The following is an 18,161-nucleotide window of genomic DNA, read 5'->3' as shown; positions in this document are numbered from 1 at the left end:
TTATCGACAAATGGAATTTCCTCTGAGAGCACTTGAAAAATTTCTTTCAATCTACTGTGTGCAATGTGCACATGAAAATTTTGAAATAGGATTCCCTCTGAGAATCTAGGCACCACCAACAAATAAAATTTCAATTTCTTTTTTTACTAATCTAAAAATAGTCAAATCAATTTGGGGTTCAATCAAAAACCAAATTATGTACTTTTTATGTATGCAGATTGGAAGCATTGTATTTATACAAATAATTAATATAACTAAACATATATAATGCATAATATATTTAACCAAACACTATTCCATTTATCCATGTATAAAAAATTTCTTGCTATAATAAACAGATGCAATAAATATGTGATGAATATTCTGCCACAACGAATTTACAGTGATTTTGTGTGTATTAGTTCATGTTATTTTTTTAATTTAGGCTGAAGTTATGAAATTATCAAACTGATAAGTAAATTCAAACTCATGTATTTTTCAGGTATATAAAATTATGAATACAGAATCAAAGTAGAATATTATGTAGAAAATTATGTCGGAATATATTTATAATACATTTGTGGTGTGTGTTTGTTGTTGTGGCCGACTCAACGCCAGGGGCGGAACTAGGTACAATCGAAGGGCGGCCAGGCACCCCCTATAAAATCGGAAGTTGCTTATTGGGATGGTTTTTTTTATATGGTTTTTTACATATGCATACCGATTGGCATCCCCCATGCGGTTATTCTTTCGTCTTTCGGCGGCTCGGCCCTCCAAATTTAAATTCTAGTTCCCCCCCTTCTCAACGCGGCACTGCTAGCTATGGTACACATTGTGGTGATGTGAAGGGGCTCAAGATTAGAAATATTTGAGCAAGTATTGTTTCTACGTATAGTAGTTTTAAGAGTTTTTAATTGAAATTTTGGTTTCTGGTTATCGGACGTTAATTTTTTTTTTTCTTCTTTTCTTAGATTTGTAGCATTTTATTCTCGTCGGTACATGAAATTCTTTCTTTTGTTGACAACACATCAATTATAAAGTTTATTCGGTCAAGTCTGATATTTGATTGTGAATACTAGAAGAGGAGGATTCCAATGCCTCATTTTTGTACGAGGAGAGTTACAATGCTTCATGCGTTTTATATCTCATCATATCTTATATGTTATATTTTCATTTTTAAAGTCTAAATTATCTATCCAAACCGTTTAACATAATATCTATACTAAAATATGATTAGAGATGAAATTTTATAATTTTTGAAAAGAAATTTATTATTTTTTAAGATGGAGTAGAAAATCACTGTTTTTTTAACGGTTCAAAAACAGTGATTTTGTATCTATCTTGAAAAAAAGTAAAAAACTTTCAAAAAATATAAAATTTCATCTCCATACATATTTTAGTATAAATATCATATTGAACGGTTCGGATCAACAATTTAGACTTTAAAAACAAAGATAAACCTTTGCGTACCTCATCATACCTCATATTTTATATCTTTGTTTTCAAAGTCCAAATTTTGTACTAGAAAAATAAGCTGGACAGAAGATAATAATGGGGTCTCCAATCATGTAATTAAGCTCTAAAAAGGATATATGTACAATGTTAGCAGAAATAATCCAGTAATCTGCAATATCGCAAAACTAAATCAAGACAATATGAAGTGGACATGAACCACAATTCATATCACCAAGGTAACTCAAATTTTGAGCTTAGATCGGAACCATCCGATCTGTTTTGAGTTGGCCTGGATTCTGATCAGCCAAACTAGATCCAAACTCAAAATTTTAGTTACCTCAGTAGATCCCAACTCCATAAATCACCAGCAATTAAATGACCACATAATGTAAAAAATATATTTATTTTTTCATACTAAGAAGTGAAGAACCTTTTAAGTTGCATCTTCATACAACTAAAAATATCATACAACTAAAAATACAAATACCCAGCCAACAGGCAAAACATTATTACCAGCTCTGTTTTTAGATGTATAATTTGGTTAGCCTCTTTGTTCAGACAAAGCAAACATACTGTCGAACCATTATAATTTATTGCCAACCCCAAAAATAAGACCAAAAATGCAATACTAACGAATAACACCACATGATATTGAGAAACTTCTGTAGTTAAAATGTTCAATCAAAAATAAATAAAAAACACGGCATCACATGATTCACATCTCATGCTAGGCGTTGATTCTTGATGGATCCCCTACAGCCCTATCCATTCTGTCGTACCATTCACCAATCTTAGTATTTTCCACTAAATCTCTACCAGCTTGTAAGTATCGTATAGGCCTTAGCACACCAAATACTGCTAGATCTGCCAAGTTTGGCTTTGAACCACCTGTACAAAACAAAACGAAAAAAAGAGAAAAAAAGAGAGAGAGAGATATCAGGAGTTTGACATCCAACTAAGCAAGAACATATGCAAAATATGACAAAAAAAATGGTTTCATGCCAGCACATATTCTCGTCTATGGTTTTCCCAAAACTTCAAAATTACAATCTTTTTCATCATTGTTGTGTAGAGGCAGACAGACAGGTGTAACGGTTAGCTCAGGAGTGCAAAAATATTTCATATGAATTTCTTTAATTCCACCACCATCATTTCATATTAATTTCACTCTAGCCATGCATTTAGCTTTGAGCCACAATTCTATCAAGAATCCCATGAAAACAACAAGAACAACAATAAGACAAGAAGGTACCTAAGAAATCTCTTCCATTAAGAACTTCAGTCCAAGTATTGGCAGCATCATACAAGGCAGCACGCTCATCAGTGATGTTGTACTTCTTCTTCAACTTTTTCGCCACCATATACATTGCAGCTGCACCCATGTATTTTACCGCAAACTTTTCCGTGAAGCTAAAGTTCCCTGCATACAGAGAGAAGTATTTATACAATCCGTTCTTTATTTCACATCCAGACATCTTCTGGAATGACTGGGATGTTTTCATCTTTTTGGTAATGAGTACTTTCAAGAATTTCCATTCTTAAACATTACATTGAATTGCATATCAATCCAATCTATGGGATTAAAGATGAGCAACCAAAACATTTTAATAGGGATAACAAGTAGAATAGGTAACAGTCAAATTCTTAATGTTTTCTAAAAGGAAATAAAATAAAAAACCATTCTGACCCCCTGACTCACCAGAAGGTAAAGAAAACAGGCTAATGTATAGGGTTAATGAATTGGAAACAGGCTAAATCAGATTATATCATGCCTGAGAATTTTTCTACAAAAAAGATGTAGTTCTGAGCACCTGACCCACCACTAGGCCAACAAAAAACATACAGTTAAACAGCTGTTATATATGGCCTGGCCGGGCCAGGTCGAACCCATTATTTGGCATGTGAACCTATCCATTTAAGTTGGCTTTAAATAGTAAATACCTATCAGACCATATATTTTTCAATAAAAAAAAATATAGAAATAACAAGAAGAAAGCCAGTCCAAATTTAGACATCTTATCAGAACAAAAGTACAGATTAAAAGGTCAGATGTGACCTGAGCTACCAACTTACCAATTTTTGAAAAGTAATCAAAAGATTCAAGAGCCTCGGCAGTGGTTCGATATATATTTGGAGATAACATGTGCACCAGGTGATCATCAACCCACCTAAATTAGAAAGAACAAGGTTCAGCTATGAAATATGACAATATCATTTCAGCACCAAATATGCATTTTCAAAGCTAAATATACCTGCGCCACTCTGCTTCTTCCTCATTAGTAGCAGCATCATTGGGATTAATTCTATGATTCAATTTGTTGATTATTTCTGCAAATGTAAAATAGCAGCATGTGTGAAATTAATGCTAGAAGAGCTGGTATACGTTAAGACAATTTGATCTTCAGTCTAGGATATTAATTACAGTTTTTGCAGGTGATATCTTTCCTCTGCCCATATTGCAATTGTTTTTATATACCTATCTGGGGCATTGTAATAAATTATCTCACAATTGAAAATGAAAGAAAAATGAACAGCAATATTGTACCAGGGATTGTGATCCTCAACACTGCCGAGGATCTCAATCCCTGGACCAGTTCCTATGAACTGTGTAGGGTGATACACCAGGCACACAACCAATTCCATCCATACAACCATTACAAGAACAAAACCAACTAGCTTTTATTCCAGAGATTACAGAGGAAAAAAAAGGCAATTAAAGTAACAAAAGCTGAGAACCAGCTTGTTTCTGATACCAGTATATCCCAACGAACTTATTTTCAAAAGTTCAATATTACAAGAACGTCATATGCCAAAATTTCATTCAAGCTTGAAACAGCAAATTCAAACAGTTGGATTATCTCAACTACATGCATATAAAAAATTGTTAGCTTTAAATGGCATCAAGAGCTGGAAACTCTGATATATTTTGGCCCATTAATTTTGGGGCATTTGATGCCTATCAAATTTAGGAAAAAAATGATGCAATATTTTGTGTTTGCAAGCATACTACATTATATGCCTAACACATCCGATCACTTGGCTCTTTCGGATGAATGTTAAAAAATTCATTAATTTGATATTTAGTTTCATTGGAAATGATTTGGCATCAAAACCTTTGCAATTAAATCTCCTCCTCATAAAGCATTATTATCCTAATCTAGCAAAACAAAATAGGATTCAAGATTTAGGACGGAAAATGATGCAAAAAAAAGAGCGTACCTGAAGAATCAACCAGCTGTTCACCATCAACGACCAAAATAGGAACTTTCTTGTAATCAGACCACTTGATCTCCTTTTTGCTTAAAGGATTTACTTCAACTACTTTGTAAGGTATATCATGATAATCCAGGAATGCTGATACATCAAAGTATTAATTAGGCCAATAGAAAAAAATATTAGAACTATAATCACTGGGACACTATCAAAATCATAATAGTTGATTGGCCTAAACATGAAAAATCCAGATCCCATCCAATGCAAATAGTGATGCAAGAGGTGGCTCTTTTTTTTTTCCTTTACCAACATTTTCAGTTGGAGAATACACTTGGTCAAATTAGTGTATTATACAATTCCAATACTTCCAAAGAAATAGATGGAAATTCATACCTCTAACCTTATTGCAAAAGGGACAAGCCTGATACTGATACAACACAACCTCCTTAGGCAATCGATCCGTTGGCGGTCGCTCCTTTGCCTCTGCCACAGTAGAAAAAGTCAAAGAAAAAGACACCGCTCCCGCGATTCCTACCGGAACCGATTTAACAGTGGCCGCATTGGGAGGGAACCACCATCGATTTCGCCGCTCCGCTGCTAGCGCCGCAGTGGAAGCTCCAGCAAACGACGAAGGGATCCCTCGAGGCAAGAAAAGTGCGCGCGAGATTAGACCCTGTGCTGCTCTCGCTGTTCTCATTTTTCTCTCGATTTCTCCTTCCAGTCGCGACTCGCGAGCTCTCAAAATGAAAAGAAGCGCCTAGACAGCTAGACTAGTTAAAACCCTGGAAGGAAAATACTGCCTAGGTTTGGTGTACAGAATGGTTGGCGCAGTTCGCAGATTGATGCAAAATGTAGATCCTTTACTAGGCTGTTCAAACGGTTCGATTTTTAATTTAACTGGAAAATTTTGGTATAAATGGATGGATTCGATTTAGATTTTTCAAAAATGATCAAATCAAACTGATCGATTTTTATTGGTTTAACTCTAATTTTTTAAGTATTATAATAATTTTATTAAACTAAACCGAACTTCAATTATTATGTATGACAATGTATTCAATTCGTTAATAATGATAGATTTATTTCAGTTTGAATTGAACAAACTGAAATTTGTTCGGTTCGGTTCTTAATTGGTTGATAGGTTTAATTAGTTTGGTTTGATTCTATTTTCAAAAATAAAAATAAAAAGTTTGAATTAATCATTTTACTTCAGTTTGAAATCGTTTAAACACCCCTACCTATTAGGCTATTACTGCCTAGTCATTGTCTCAACCCTTGTTATGTACGAATGGACCGGATCCTCGAAAAGAATTCTTTTAAACCCCACGTGATTTGGTGGCTTGTTAAGCACGACGAAGAGTGTAGTTTAAGGGTGTGATATCCCCTGAAATAATACAAGACAATCAATTTAATGGCCATTTTCGAATCTCAAAGCACTCGAACTGAGAAGAGAAATATGGTTTTAGTAACAGATGAGGAATAGCAGAACGGACTGCATATGGCTGACCGTGTAACACTTCGTTTGGACAAACGCCACAAAAGAAAGGTCAGCTATTATTGGGCTGATTACACAAAAATAAAACTATTATTGGGCTGGTTTATAAGGCAGATAATGGACTCTAAGAAACATTTTTTTTTTTTAACATGCTGAACTAATTAGCATACAGTATCCATCAGACTCGGTCCAATGGACATCGATCTCAAATTATTCTCCATCCGAATTGATTCGGATTATGATCGCAATGTCCGGATTCAAACTTAAAACTTTACATTACTTTTTAAGGATCCGGACCCGTTATCCCTAGATCACTCCCCTACTCCAGAGTCCAGACGGATTTTTTTTTTTTAAATAGTATTTCTTTAAATTATTTCAACGGAACAAGTCTTCTTTGAACAGATTTTCGAAAACTAGACTCCACCGATCTCTAGAATCGGTGGAGCAAAAAAACCCCACCTACACCGGTCCTAGGGACTGGTGGAGCCAACATTTACCCCGCTACCGATATGTTGCACCAAAACCTACACCGATCCACAGGATCGGTGTAGCTTCAAAAAACATCTCCATCGGTCTTGTGGACCGGTGTAGGTTTACAGTTTGGAGAAGAAAATTTCTCTGTCGTGTGGTCCTGCGGCTCAGATTTAATTAAACGTTGTCCCGTCAAAATTGGACCTTTACTCTTCTCCAGTCCCACGCTCTATTCTCCAGTTGCGTACCTTCTTCGCTTCGCTCTTCGATCCCTCGGTGGAGGCTAGTTTTCGAAAATCCGTCCAAAAAAGACTTGTTCCGTTGAAATAATTTAAAGAAATACTATTTAAAAAAAAATCGTCCAGACGTGATGTGGATCACTAATTCACTACAACAAAAAATAGCGCAGTTTAATGGGCAGCTTTAAAATTTTGTACTAAAGAAAAAGTTTATTGCTACGAGAAGCTACACAATAAAAACAAGTTATTTAATTTTTGCGTTTAGAACTTTAGATTGAACATGAGGTCCACTGTTTTGTTCAAATTTTAGAACAACAAAAAGGTTGGTACTACTTATTTGGGGTGACCGTTTGAAACTGCCGTACACGACAATAGGATCAAACTGTGGTATTTATTTGGATTCGTCATTTGAAACTGCAGTACAAGCAATAGGAGCGTAGTTTCAAACTACGATTTTGGTAAAAAATGATATTTTTCAGAAAGAAAATAAAAAGATTAAGTAGTTTTTTTTAAGATGGTAAAATAAAAATCAGATCAAGCACTTTATCAGAACTATTGTATCTCTACAAATAATATACACAATCAGTTCAGATGCATGGTTATTCCAATGTGCTAGTATGCTCTGGTGATGAGCATGTATTAAACACTCAATTTCAAAATGAAATAAGACAAACTATAAAAGAATTGGAGGGCTGACTTGCAAATTTACCATTTACCAGCCAGTATTGATGATGGTACTTAGCAATGAATTATACAAACGCCGTTTCAAAATGAATGTTGCAATATTTTATTTTTGATTTTGTTACATCTCAAATCTCAGCTACTGTTTCTTATTTACTCTTTTTTTTTAGTTTTTTTTTTCATGTAACTAAAAGAATTGGAACAAAATTTTTTTTAAAGTTCTTTATTTTATTAATTATTTTTTTGTTAATTTTAAATTAATTGAGATAGATAATGAAGAGAGAGTAAAGAGTAAAATAAATATTTGGTGAAAAAAATTCTCTCACCGAATATTATAAAAGTTTATCTGAAAATAACACTCCCCTTTACTTTTACCTTCCAATTGTAAATAAAATATTATCTTTCAAAGAAAAGGATAGAAAATCTCTCAAATCCAATAAGAGACTGACATCTCCCATCGCCTTTCTCTGATCACTTGCTAAAACGGAATTAATTATTAGCCTAATCTAATCTAGTGTGCTTCTGCTTTTGGAAATAAATATTTCCAACTTGTTAGCTTTTCATGCTTTTCAGGCTCACGCTCTCCCCTTTCACTATTCTCTCTCTCTATGAGGTTATGGTTTCAGGTTACTTGTGGTTGCCTACTCTGTGGCAAATTAAGTGGCATGTATATTTGTTTCTTCTGAGACTCAATCATTAATAATATTCTTAAAAAAAAAAAATCTGAATTTCGAGCATGCGATATATTTCATATAAAACACATTTCTTTTATATACATAATAGAAGAGGAGGGTTCAAATGCCTCCATCATGCTTCCATTTTTAAAAACTTAAATAACTCAAAGTTTAAAACTTAAATGTCAACATAAAACTATTAGATACGAACTACATCATTTTATCTATGCACGTGTAAACAAATTATAGCATTTCAACTTTGTTTTGATTGTCATCTTGAGCTTGTAAAAATGTATACTAATGTAGATAATTTATAGACCTTGATTTTTCAACTTATTGATTCATATAAAAGAAAAATCAAAATGTGATAATTTTTTATAGCCACATATAGAAAATAACATAGATCACATCTAACGGTTTTATTTTGATGTTTAAGTTTTAAATTTTGAGTTATTTAAGTTTTTAAAAATGGAGGCATAATGAAGGCACAAAAATGGAGGCATTTGAACCCTCCTCATAATAGAATTAGGTTTAAAAGTTCTCAACTGTTTGTGTTTATAAACTTAATTTATCTTCTATGCGAGACATGATTAGTTTGTACATGTTACTTATATTCTTTGCACTATTATTTTGAGTAAAAATTAGAGATCAAGCCACCCAACTACTTAATATCTACAAATGATTATCTCGTTTGAATTTAAAATTTGTAACTTCTCGTATGGAGGGCATTGTCTTTACCACTAGATCAAATGTTGATGTTTATAAAAGAAAACAATTATAGTTGATATGCATGAAAGTTTACATATGATTCTAAATTTAACATAGCTTTTTACTGCAAATTTACATTAAAACAACGTCATTTGTATTGCAAAAAAAAGTTAAAAGAAAATTATATATGAACAATGTTACCATTTTTTTTAGCATTAGTATTTTAAAACTAAATATTTTATAGTGAAAGTTTAAAGGCTAAGTCATCGATGTCCAACTATTTAATATCCACAAGGGATTCCCTCATTTGAATTTTCGAACATGCATGCGATCTTCTGTATGGAGGGCATTGCAGCTGATTCTCAATTACAATAAATTGACTAACAAATAAAATAGCAAGTAATTATTGTTCCCATTAAATAAAATCAAATAATTCTCATTCGAATTATTGTTGATACCTTGCGAACATTATGCATCACGATGTTTTTTTCCCATTAAATTTGCTACAAAATCGTTGTATTAATTGTGAGCATGAATATTAATGTAATGAACATCAATCTATTCAATTAATCAAGAGAACGAAATTTCTTAGTCCTAAAATGAGAAACAAGGTTTTTCCTTTTTATCAAGTTACTCATAACTTTGTTATTTTTTTAGATGCATAATAGATTTCAATTCCCGTCAGCTCGCACGAGATCATCATTTGCCACTCGGGTAACAATCATAGTGACAAAGGAATAGTCGGGTTTGGTTCGGAAATGTCAAAAATTTGTGATTCGAGTATAATTCAGTACAATAAAGAAGCAACAAAAAAAATCCCCAAAATAATTTTTTTTTTTGACATTTTTCTCGCGAATAAATAAAACATATTATATGTTTTATTGCATTTTATTCAAAGTTTGGTTCGATAACGTCAAAAAAACGAATAATACGCGAATAAAATGCAAATTCCTCGCGAGTCTTGTCACTATGTAACAATCATATATAGTGACAAATGAATTATTCGGGTTCAGTTCGACGAGGTCAAAAATTCATAATTCGGAAATTATTCGGGTATAATTCGAAAATGATTCTGAATTATTCGGACCAGAGATCTCGGTCCTGTAAGAGGGCAAAAAAAAAAAAAAAAAAACAAAAAAAAAATGTTATGGGAAAAATTCGGAAAAAAATCACGAATAATTCGGAAAATTCGCGAATTATTCGGGTTTAATTAGGTCAAAATCCGGTCAACCAAATAATTCGGCATTCGATTTGGCATCACCAAAAAAAACAAATTATTCGAGTTTAATTTACAAATAATTCACAAATCTTGTGACTATGCTAACAATGAAACCATTATTTCAGATAGAACAACCATATACAGAACGTTGCAGAAGACTAGTTCTCATCTTAGAAAGGGACCGACAGTGTTACCCATATAATTAGTATAATCAAGTTAATTTGGGTAATCAACAAAGCAAAAAGTAGTAGATAGGCGGAACCCACTATTGGTGCAACAGGGCTTTTCAATGCACATAATATTTTATTTTTCTCATATATATTGCCTATACGTTGGATAAGGGTATTGACAGAGGTATTTTGACTTTATGCAGAGTACTATCAATATAATCAAAATGAAAAATATATACCATTGCGCTGTATAAATATGAAAGAGCTCTGTCAATATCCTTACCCGATACATTATTGCGATGATCCTCTCGGTGGAGTATTGCTTATAAATGGAGAGCTCTCATGGTTGCAAGTAGTTAAGGTGGATGTTATTTGGTTAATAGCTCCTCTCTCTCTATCTCTCCAATCTCAACCAATACTCCTCACAATGATCGGAACGGATTTAAGGACCGGGAGCAAGAGGAAGAAGAGATGGATAGGGTAGAATTTCCAATTAATTAGCGTATTAATTAAAAGGAGGCAAGTCAATTGGGCTAAGGGAAGGCCAAGCCTTTCTTCCTGCTTTGGTGTTAGTATTTGGTGTGCGCGCACGTGCGTGCGTGCGTGTTGGTCGATATTTATATTGTGTATTTGGTGTTAGTATTTGGTGTGTGCGCGCGTGCGTGCGTGTTGATCGATGTTTACGTTGTGTATTTGGTGTTAGTATTTTGGTGTGTGCGTGTCCGTATATGTGTGTGATTGATTCCATATTTACATTGTTTTCCTTTTCTTTTTGTATGTGACCATGTAAGTGTTTCTTAATAAGGAATTAGTAATTTGTGTGTGCGTTGTTAATATATAAAAGTTTTAAGGAACTTGGAAATAATTATTTAAGGTGCAGTTAATTAAATTGAACTGAATCAAAATACAGATGTTGAAACAGAGACCCTCTTAGGAACAAGAAACCTTGAGGGCCTTATCTGATGAAAATCAGACAGTAATAACACACTCAGTCACTCGCTGTTATTTTGGATTCTGGCTAGCGAATCTGATCTGATCACTGCGAATTTAGTCGAACACAGTTTGCAGAAACTACTTATATCTAGTCCGGAATCCCGATATCAGCAAAGGATCCGTTCATTTGATAGCAAATTGGCATAAATTGAATCAATTAATCTGTAGAAATATCGAAAGCCGGTTTCATAATCCTTGAAGATAACTTTCCAGATCATGATTTTTTTTTTCTGCTGTTTCTTTGGTTGTTAAGGTAAAATTAGATTTTATGAAACTGGATTTAGAGGTGTCAGAAAAGACATTTTAAGATAAGCCAGAAGCACTTATTTTACCCAAAAATAAAAATAGCTTGCACACTATATTCCTAGATCAAACATTCTAAGAACTCAACAAAAGCACGATACACATGAGCTTAAAGATTTACTTGATAAAATTTCTCTTTGTTATCATACTGACTACAGTTATGTAGTTCAATTATCATTTTTGTTGAAGCGTGATACCTTATAAATGGTTGTAACTTGTATATATATATTGTTAGTATTTGATAAGAACTTAATATATTTAATAGTGATTTGTGAAAGGAAGAACACAAATTTAACTTCAATTATCAATATTCTTTTACTCCCTTACTCTCCTACAAATTACAAATGACAACATCTCAATTTATAGACTACATGGCGCTCTTTTGAGAATGATAACAATAATTATTTTTTCACTCCAATATATACCATGAGGTGAAAGTTCCTGACCTCATTCTGAAACAAAATACAAAAATTAATAAAGTACTTATTTACCTCCTCATAATTCATCTAACTATTCTTAATTTAAAATTTTCAACTGAAGTGAATTTAACCAAAATCTATTGAAACACTATAATTTCATATCAAGTACATCACACGGATGTATTATTCTTAGTTCAAGCATTCTAAGAACTCAGCAAAAGCACCGAAAGATGAACCTCCTTCTTTCATGGCCTCAATTGCACTCTCCTTCATCTTCATCATCCGATTCCTGAGTTCCACAGCCCCCTGTGACTCAATGATCCATTTCACTTTAGCTTCTAATTCATCCGCCCGCACAAAATCTTCGTCATACCCCTTCAATTCGATGCCGGCCTTCATTTCTTCTACCAAGAACACCTTATTCATCTTCTGCTCTGCATACAACGGCCAACATATCATCGGTACACCAAAACTCACCGCCTCCAGTGTGGAATTCCAACCACTGTGACTCACAAAACCACCAACTGATTCATGTTTTAGAATCTCGACCTGTGGAGCCCAATGTTTTACAATCATGCCCCGATCTCTGGTTCTGTCCAAGAACCCTTCTGGCAACAGTATATCGAGATCTGGGTCAGTGGTTGGTATGGAGATTTTGGCAGGGTCAGGATTTGATGGGCTCCGCACAACCCACAGGAATCTCTGGCCACTATTCTCTAACCCGATTGCAATCTCCTTGAGTTGCTCTACGGGAAAGGAACCCATGCTGCCAAAGCAGAGAAATACCACACTTTCATTTGGTTGAGCATCCAGCCATGATAGACACGGATGCTGCTCTTCCTTTTTTTCTCTACCAGCAACTAATGGGCCGATGCAATAAATAGATGGTGGGGAACGATTCGGCAAACAGAGCCCATTTTTCAGAGCCATGACAGCTCGAGGCTCCAACGACTCAAATGAATTAATAAGTATTCCCTTTCCCTCTGGTAATCGATCACAGAGGTGCATCATAAATTTATACTGCTCTGTTTCGGGGTCAGAAAATTCTTTTGGGAGATCCGATGCTGGTAATGGTGGAACACCAGGGAAGAGTAGCGGGGTTTTACCAATGTCCTTCAGAGCACCAATAGAGCGCGTGGCAAAATATGTCGGAAGTTGCAAAAATACAGCCAAGGTTGCAGCACCACATGTGAAGAAAAAATAGGCAGGAATGCCAAACTCAGAAGTCACATCTAGTGCATCGACACAAAACATGTCTAGAACAACACCAGAGATTGGTGAGGTTTCAGACTGCTCTACCAGAAACGAGCGAAGACTGTCATTGTTGAGTTTCAACATGTTGAATAAGTTGACAATTCGTACTGGGTGCGGATTTGTCGGAGGAGACTGTGGGAGGATGTGAAATGAGATGTTTGGATTGGAATTGCAAATTTCTGAGACCAAGTCTGATGCGGGTCCGACAGTCATCACAGGTATGGAGACGGAGATGCCCCGGCGAACAAACTGCTTGGCTAGTTCTACCATTGGCACAAGGTGACCAGCACCCATGGAGGGATACAAAACCACCTTCTTGCTCTTCATCAATAATTGATTGATTAAGGGATTTGCTATGTGACAGTATGGTTTGAGAAAAACTTGCACGTCTAGGGCTTCTTTAATAGTAATTTGTTGTGGCTCAGAATTTGCTTCTCTCGAGTTGAAAGAAACATAGCAACACACGCAATTAATACGATATGAAGACTCTGGTTCAGTTTTTTCTATTTGGGGTGGAACAAGTTTGAGAAAATAAGAAAATGGATACATGGAATTGCTTCTCATCTCCGAATCTTACCATCGTTAGACACCATGAATATGCAAACTGCAGCATAAAAGAGTTTTTTTGTTTAATTAGTCAAGTGCCAGACATGTATTGCCGTGGGGATTGAAAGTCTATTTTGATCTATTTCTTTAAATGTAATTAATTTAATGATTGATTACACAATTATGTATTAGTCAATAATGAGAGCAAACGAGAACCTTAGTGTTTGATCCTAAAAATATACCAAGATGACTACCCATATTTTAAAAAAAATTATGATGAATTGTTTAATAATAACTAATTTCAAATATAGTTATGTAACAAAATATTGTTAATCTTAGGGAAGGCCAGTGATATAAATATGGAGTCATGTTTATCTAATATAAAACCTTAGATGCTTCTTCAATAAAAAATATATTTATATAAGGCTATAAGAGTAAGGCTTGGGTGTTAGAGATAGCATAAGATTATATGTGTTACGGCTTTAAAAATCTATCGTATAAATTTCGAACTTTGATTTAGGGGTGTCAATGACATCCGTGTACCCATTTATCCTATTTGTATCGTATTCGATAAGACGGGTATGGGTAAGATTTTTTTTCGTTAATTGATTGGGTATGAATATAGGTAAGGATTTTTTTTTTGTTAGATAAACGAGTATGGGTACAGATAAAGACTATTTCGTACCCGTTGCGTCACGGGTAATTATATCATGAGAAAATGTATGCATTTTATTGAAAGAATAATATTATGCTAAACATTGTACTTTTTATTTGAATGTTTTGTTATTTAACAAATTGAATTTGTTAGAAAAGATACTTGTGATTTTTTTTTTGCTTCATAAAAAACTATTAGTTAGAATTGATTGTATATTTGTATTTTAATTTGATATTAGTAATTGTGATTGCTTATAAATGGCATGACAAGTTTCGATGGTTTATTTGTAAAAAAATAATAAAACTATTATATTTATATTTTTTTTGTTATTCGTCTACTACCGTTTCGTTATCCACTAGTTTTAACGGGTATGGATAGGGTAGAGTAAGACATATTTTTAACGGGTATGGGTAGGGTATGGATGACCTTATGCTATCCATAGCTAAGATAGCTACTTAAATCAAAGTTCGGAGTTTATACGATAGATTTTTGAAGCCGTAGCATGGATGACTTTATGCTATCCATAGCACCCAAGTCTTACTCTTTATATAAAGTATTGTATGAAGAAGTTGAGAGTTTAAAGATCATTTTTTGGATTAAAAAAACAAATAGTACATTATAATTTATGAAAAAGCCAAAATCAAATTGGATATATTCTCCAATTTCAACACCAAATCTTAGCCAAATCAAATATTTAACAAAGAAGGAACGAAATGCATTAGCCTCTGAATCAAAATTCTCATTATCCTTGAATTAATCGGTCTGTGTGCTAGCTTGAAACCTACATGCCAAACTTACAGCCCTTACCCCTGACCCCACAGCCCTTGACTCTCTTCAATGGAGATTGTCTAATTCACGGGCTTTTCTCTGTCCATTCTTATTACAAAAATAGTTAGAGTATGGTGAAATGACCAATTATGACTATGACTCCATTTGGGAATCAAAAATTTCTCTTAAGATTAAAGTTTTCTTATGGTTATTGAAAAGAAATAAATTGTTAACAAAGGAAGTTCTTAGTGAAAAAGGTTTGTCGGGAGACGCTAGTTGTTTGTTCTGTAAAGATTTTGAATCTGCTGATCACTTATTTATGTATTGTTTTTTTATTCGTTCAATTTGGACTTGGATCGCTACTCGTGACAATTTTAATTTTGAGTGTGCTAATATTGTTGATTTGTGGTTGATTGATACTTTAATCCCCCTCAAAGACAAATGTATGGTTGAATTAGTTAGAGGAACCATCATTTGGACCATATAGTTGGAAAGAAACAATTAGGTGTCAGTAGGTGTCAAAATTATCTCTTTAGCTACATTCTAGTGCAAGTCTTTGGGAACTAATCAATTACTTAAGTTATCATTACTTATGCCTTTGGATGTTGTTGATCTTTCTTGTCATAATTTAGTGACTATAGGAGTCAAGGAGGATTAGTATGTGAATTTAGATGATATATACTCTTAAAAATCTCTAACCGGGGTAATTAGCAGGAACACTAATTGACTGCTATAAAGTTAGTATGTAAATAAAGATGGTTAAGTTTTACAAAAACATGATATTTGACAGACCCCGAATAAAACATTAAATGGAATTGTGTTCATGTCATTAATGTTTTCATTCAGTGTTAAGTTCTAAAGTATGAGTTATTAATCTTTCCTACATAAGAGATGTGTATGTGAGTATTGTCTAATGCTATCCGTAAAAAGTAGCTATAACAATAGCACTTCATTACACATAACTTATGCGGAGAAGAGATGGTTTACCAAAAGTACTATTGTTCCCCGTATTTCTATACGAGTAATAGTATCACTAGGCCTCTTGATAGAGTAAAATTGTCTGCTAACGATATGATTACAAGAGTAATCATATTTGCTAATCTGCTCAGGATCAAAAAAAGATTAAGTTTGCAAGGATGACACGCACCTACCTTGAAACTGATCTGATAGCTATGAGACAAAATAATTGACACAAGTAAATAGTTTACTGGATCGTGATATTGTACAGTACAGCATTATCTGTGTAATTGGATGGTCATAATGCATCTGCCAGGTGCCTCCTATGATTTGTAGAAGTTAAAACAGTTTTAATTCTATTTACCAACATAACACAGATCCTATTGGGTCACACCGTATAGGATGTAATCGGAGAATCTTATTGATTAATTATAAATTAATTATGATTAATAATAAGATGGTCATAATTAATTATACGTGATATAATTAAATTATAAATGTCATATAAAAATGACAAGCAAAAAGAAAGGTTAATTTATAAGCATGCACGGCACGTTGTATAAAAGTTACCGAAACAACAACGCAAGAAATATAATTGTTCAGAATAATTATATGGATATTAATTGAATTTGGACCGAGGGCATTTTGGTCTTTTGACTTCATCCTTATCCATACATGTCATCATCCTTATCCACCGAGGGCATTTTGGTCTTTTCACTTTGGAACCACCTTACTATTCATGAGGGTATTTTGGTAATTTGGCAATCCCAAATATGCCTATAAATAAGGGTGGAGGGGTAGAGGGGTAGAGGGAAAATCACTAATTTCTGAGATATCGAATATGTCTGATCAGTTCGGTAATCTATTTTATCTCTTTCTCGGTTTCTTTCGTGAATAGTATTTCGGTTAGAAATGAAACTTATACATAACTCACGTATAATATTTTGAGTTGTTGAATAGTATTTACGAGATCGGTGAATAGTATTTTTGCGAAAGTCGCAGTATTTCTGTTTTTGCTTATTAGTGAATTAGAATAACTGCGGGTCGTGAATAGTGTTATTACGCCTTTCTAGTGAATAGTGTTTTTGCATAATTCCACAGTTTATGGTATTCTGGCAAAAGAAATAAACTGCTCTCTAGTTAGTCCTGGTGGATAACTGATAGAGGCATCAGATGTCTGGTGCTCCGAAGCGAGTCGGTCTACATTGCAATTGAAATTTGGAAACAAGGTAGAAATGTTATATTAATCTATTTAATTTGTAAGTAGATTAAAGTTTTAAAAATCAATCAAGGAGTAGATCTATAAATGATTAAAATGGTCATTGTAATGAAAGACTGGAGAAGGAACTCTCGGTTGGCTTTCCGACATACCCCTTTTTAATTCTCGGCTTAAGTTAAAAGTAATTTTTTTTTATTTTATGATCTTTTCACAGTTTAAGTCTAATGGCATTGGATAGCCTCAAAACCCAACAGTTACTAACCAATAGGTGTACCAGTCTTGAGTTTCTTCCAGGCTGGTTCTTGGACATTTTTGCTTTTGTTTAGGTTAGGTGTTGTTTTGAAATGAATCTATGTTTTGTAATAATTATGACAAAATTCTAGCTGTTTGAAACTCTTTTCAGATAAACTGTTCTATTGTTTCTAATGAAATCGGTGAATTACACCCACTTTCTTCAAAAAAAAAAAAATACATGCAAAACTATAATGTGAATCTTGAGCCTTCTCTGTTTTATTTGTTAGAATTGAATTGTGCAACTAGCCAGCTTTAATTTAATATGCTTAATTTTTATTAAATTTAGTAATGATGGTGAAAACTAAAAAGGTTAGTTATTTGTGAATCAAAAAGAAAAAAAATAACAGAGCCACAGAAGATATATTAAGACAAGTATATCAATTTGATATTAATAACTATTTTAATACACATGTTTGTATCTTTATTGAACTATATCCAACAACAGAAAC

The 18,161-nt window shown here is 33.7% G+C and overlaps 1 protein-coding gene and 1 pseudogene across 2 annotated transcripts; both read right to left on the bottom strand.

Moving 5' to 3' along the window:
* Positions 1-2,004: 2,004 nt before the first annotated feature.
* LOC144550966 (Glutathione S-transferase family protein) lies at positions 2,005-5,450 on the bottom strand. The gene is made up of 6 exons (XM_078298724.1): positions 5,041-5,450; positions 4,654-4,788; positions 3,687-3,762; positions 3,508-3,602; positions 2,687-2,854; positions 2,005-2,322 (listed from the first exon to the last, which is right to left on the bottom strand). The coding sequence occupies exons 1-6, from the start codon at positions 5,342-5,344 to the stop codon at positions 2,162-2,164; spliced, it is 939 nt and encodes a 312-aa protein (XP_078154850.1). The 5' UTR covers positions 5,345-5,450; the 3' UTR covers positions 2,005-2,161.
* A 6,690-nt stretch (positions 5,451-12,140) lies between these two features.
* LOC144550953 (anthocyanidin 5,3-O-glucosyltransferase pseudogene) lies at positions 12,141-13,695 on the bottom strand (annotated as a pseudogene). The gene has a single exon (XR_013510732.1). The product of XR_013510732.1 is annotated as an anthocyanidin 5,3-O-glucosyltransferase pseudogene (transcript).
* Between the last annotated feature and the right edge of the window lie 4,466 nt (positions 13,696-18,161).

This window comes from Carex rostrata, chromosome 3, assembly GCF_964058835.1.
Source record: "Carex rostrata chromosome 3, lpCarRost1.2, whole genome shotgun sequence".
In the NCBI taxonomy this organism is placed as follows: Eukaryota; Viridiplantae; Streptophyta; class Magnoliopsida; order Poales; family Cyperaceae; genus Carex; species Carex rostrata.
This window is presented reverse-complemented; position numbering and strand designations above follow the sequence as displayed.

What these genes read in the sequence shown, in the direction of transcription:
- LOC144550966 (XM_078298724.1), bottom strand. Translation starts at nt 5,344, where the DNA reads ATGAGAACAGCGAGAGCAGCACAGGGTCTAATCTCGCGCGCACTTTTC. An exon ending in ACAGCTGGTTGATTCTTCAG is followed by an intron (nt 3,763 to 4,653) that starts GTACGCTCTTTT and finishes TTACATTTGCAG; the next exon opens with AAATAATCAACAAATTGAAT. An exon ending in GAAGAAGCAGAGTGGCGCAG is followed by an intron (nt 3,603 to 3,686) that starts GTATATTTAGCT and finishes TTTCTAATTTAG; the next exon opens with GTGGGTTGATGATCACCTGG.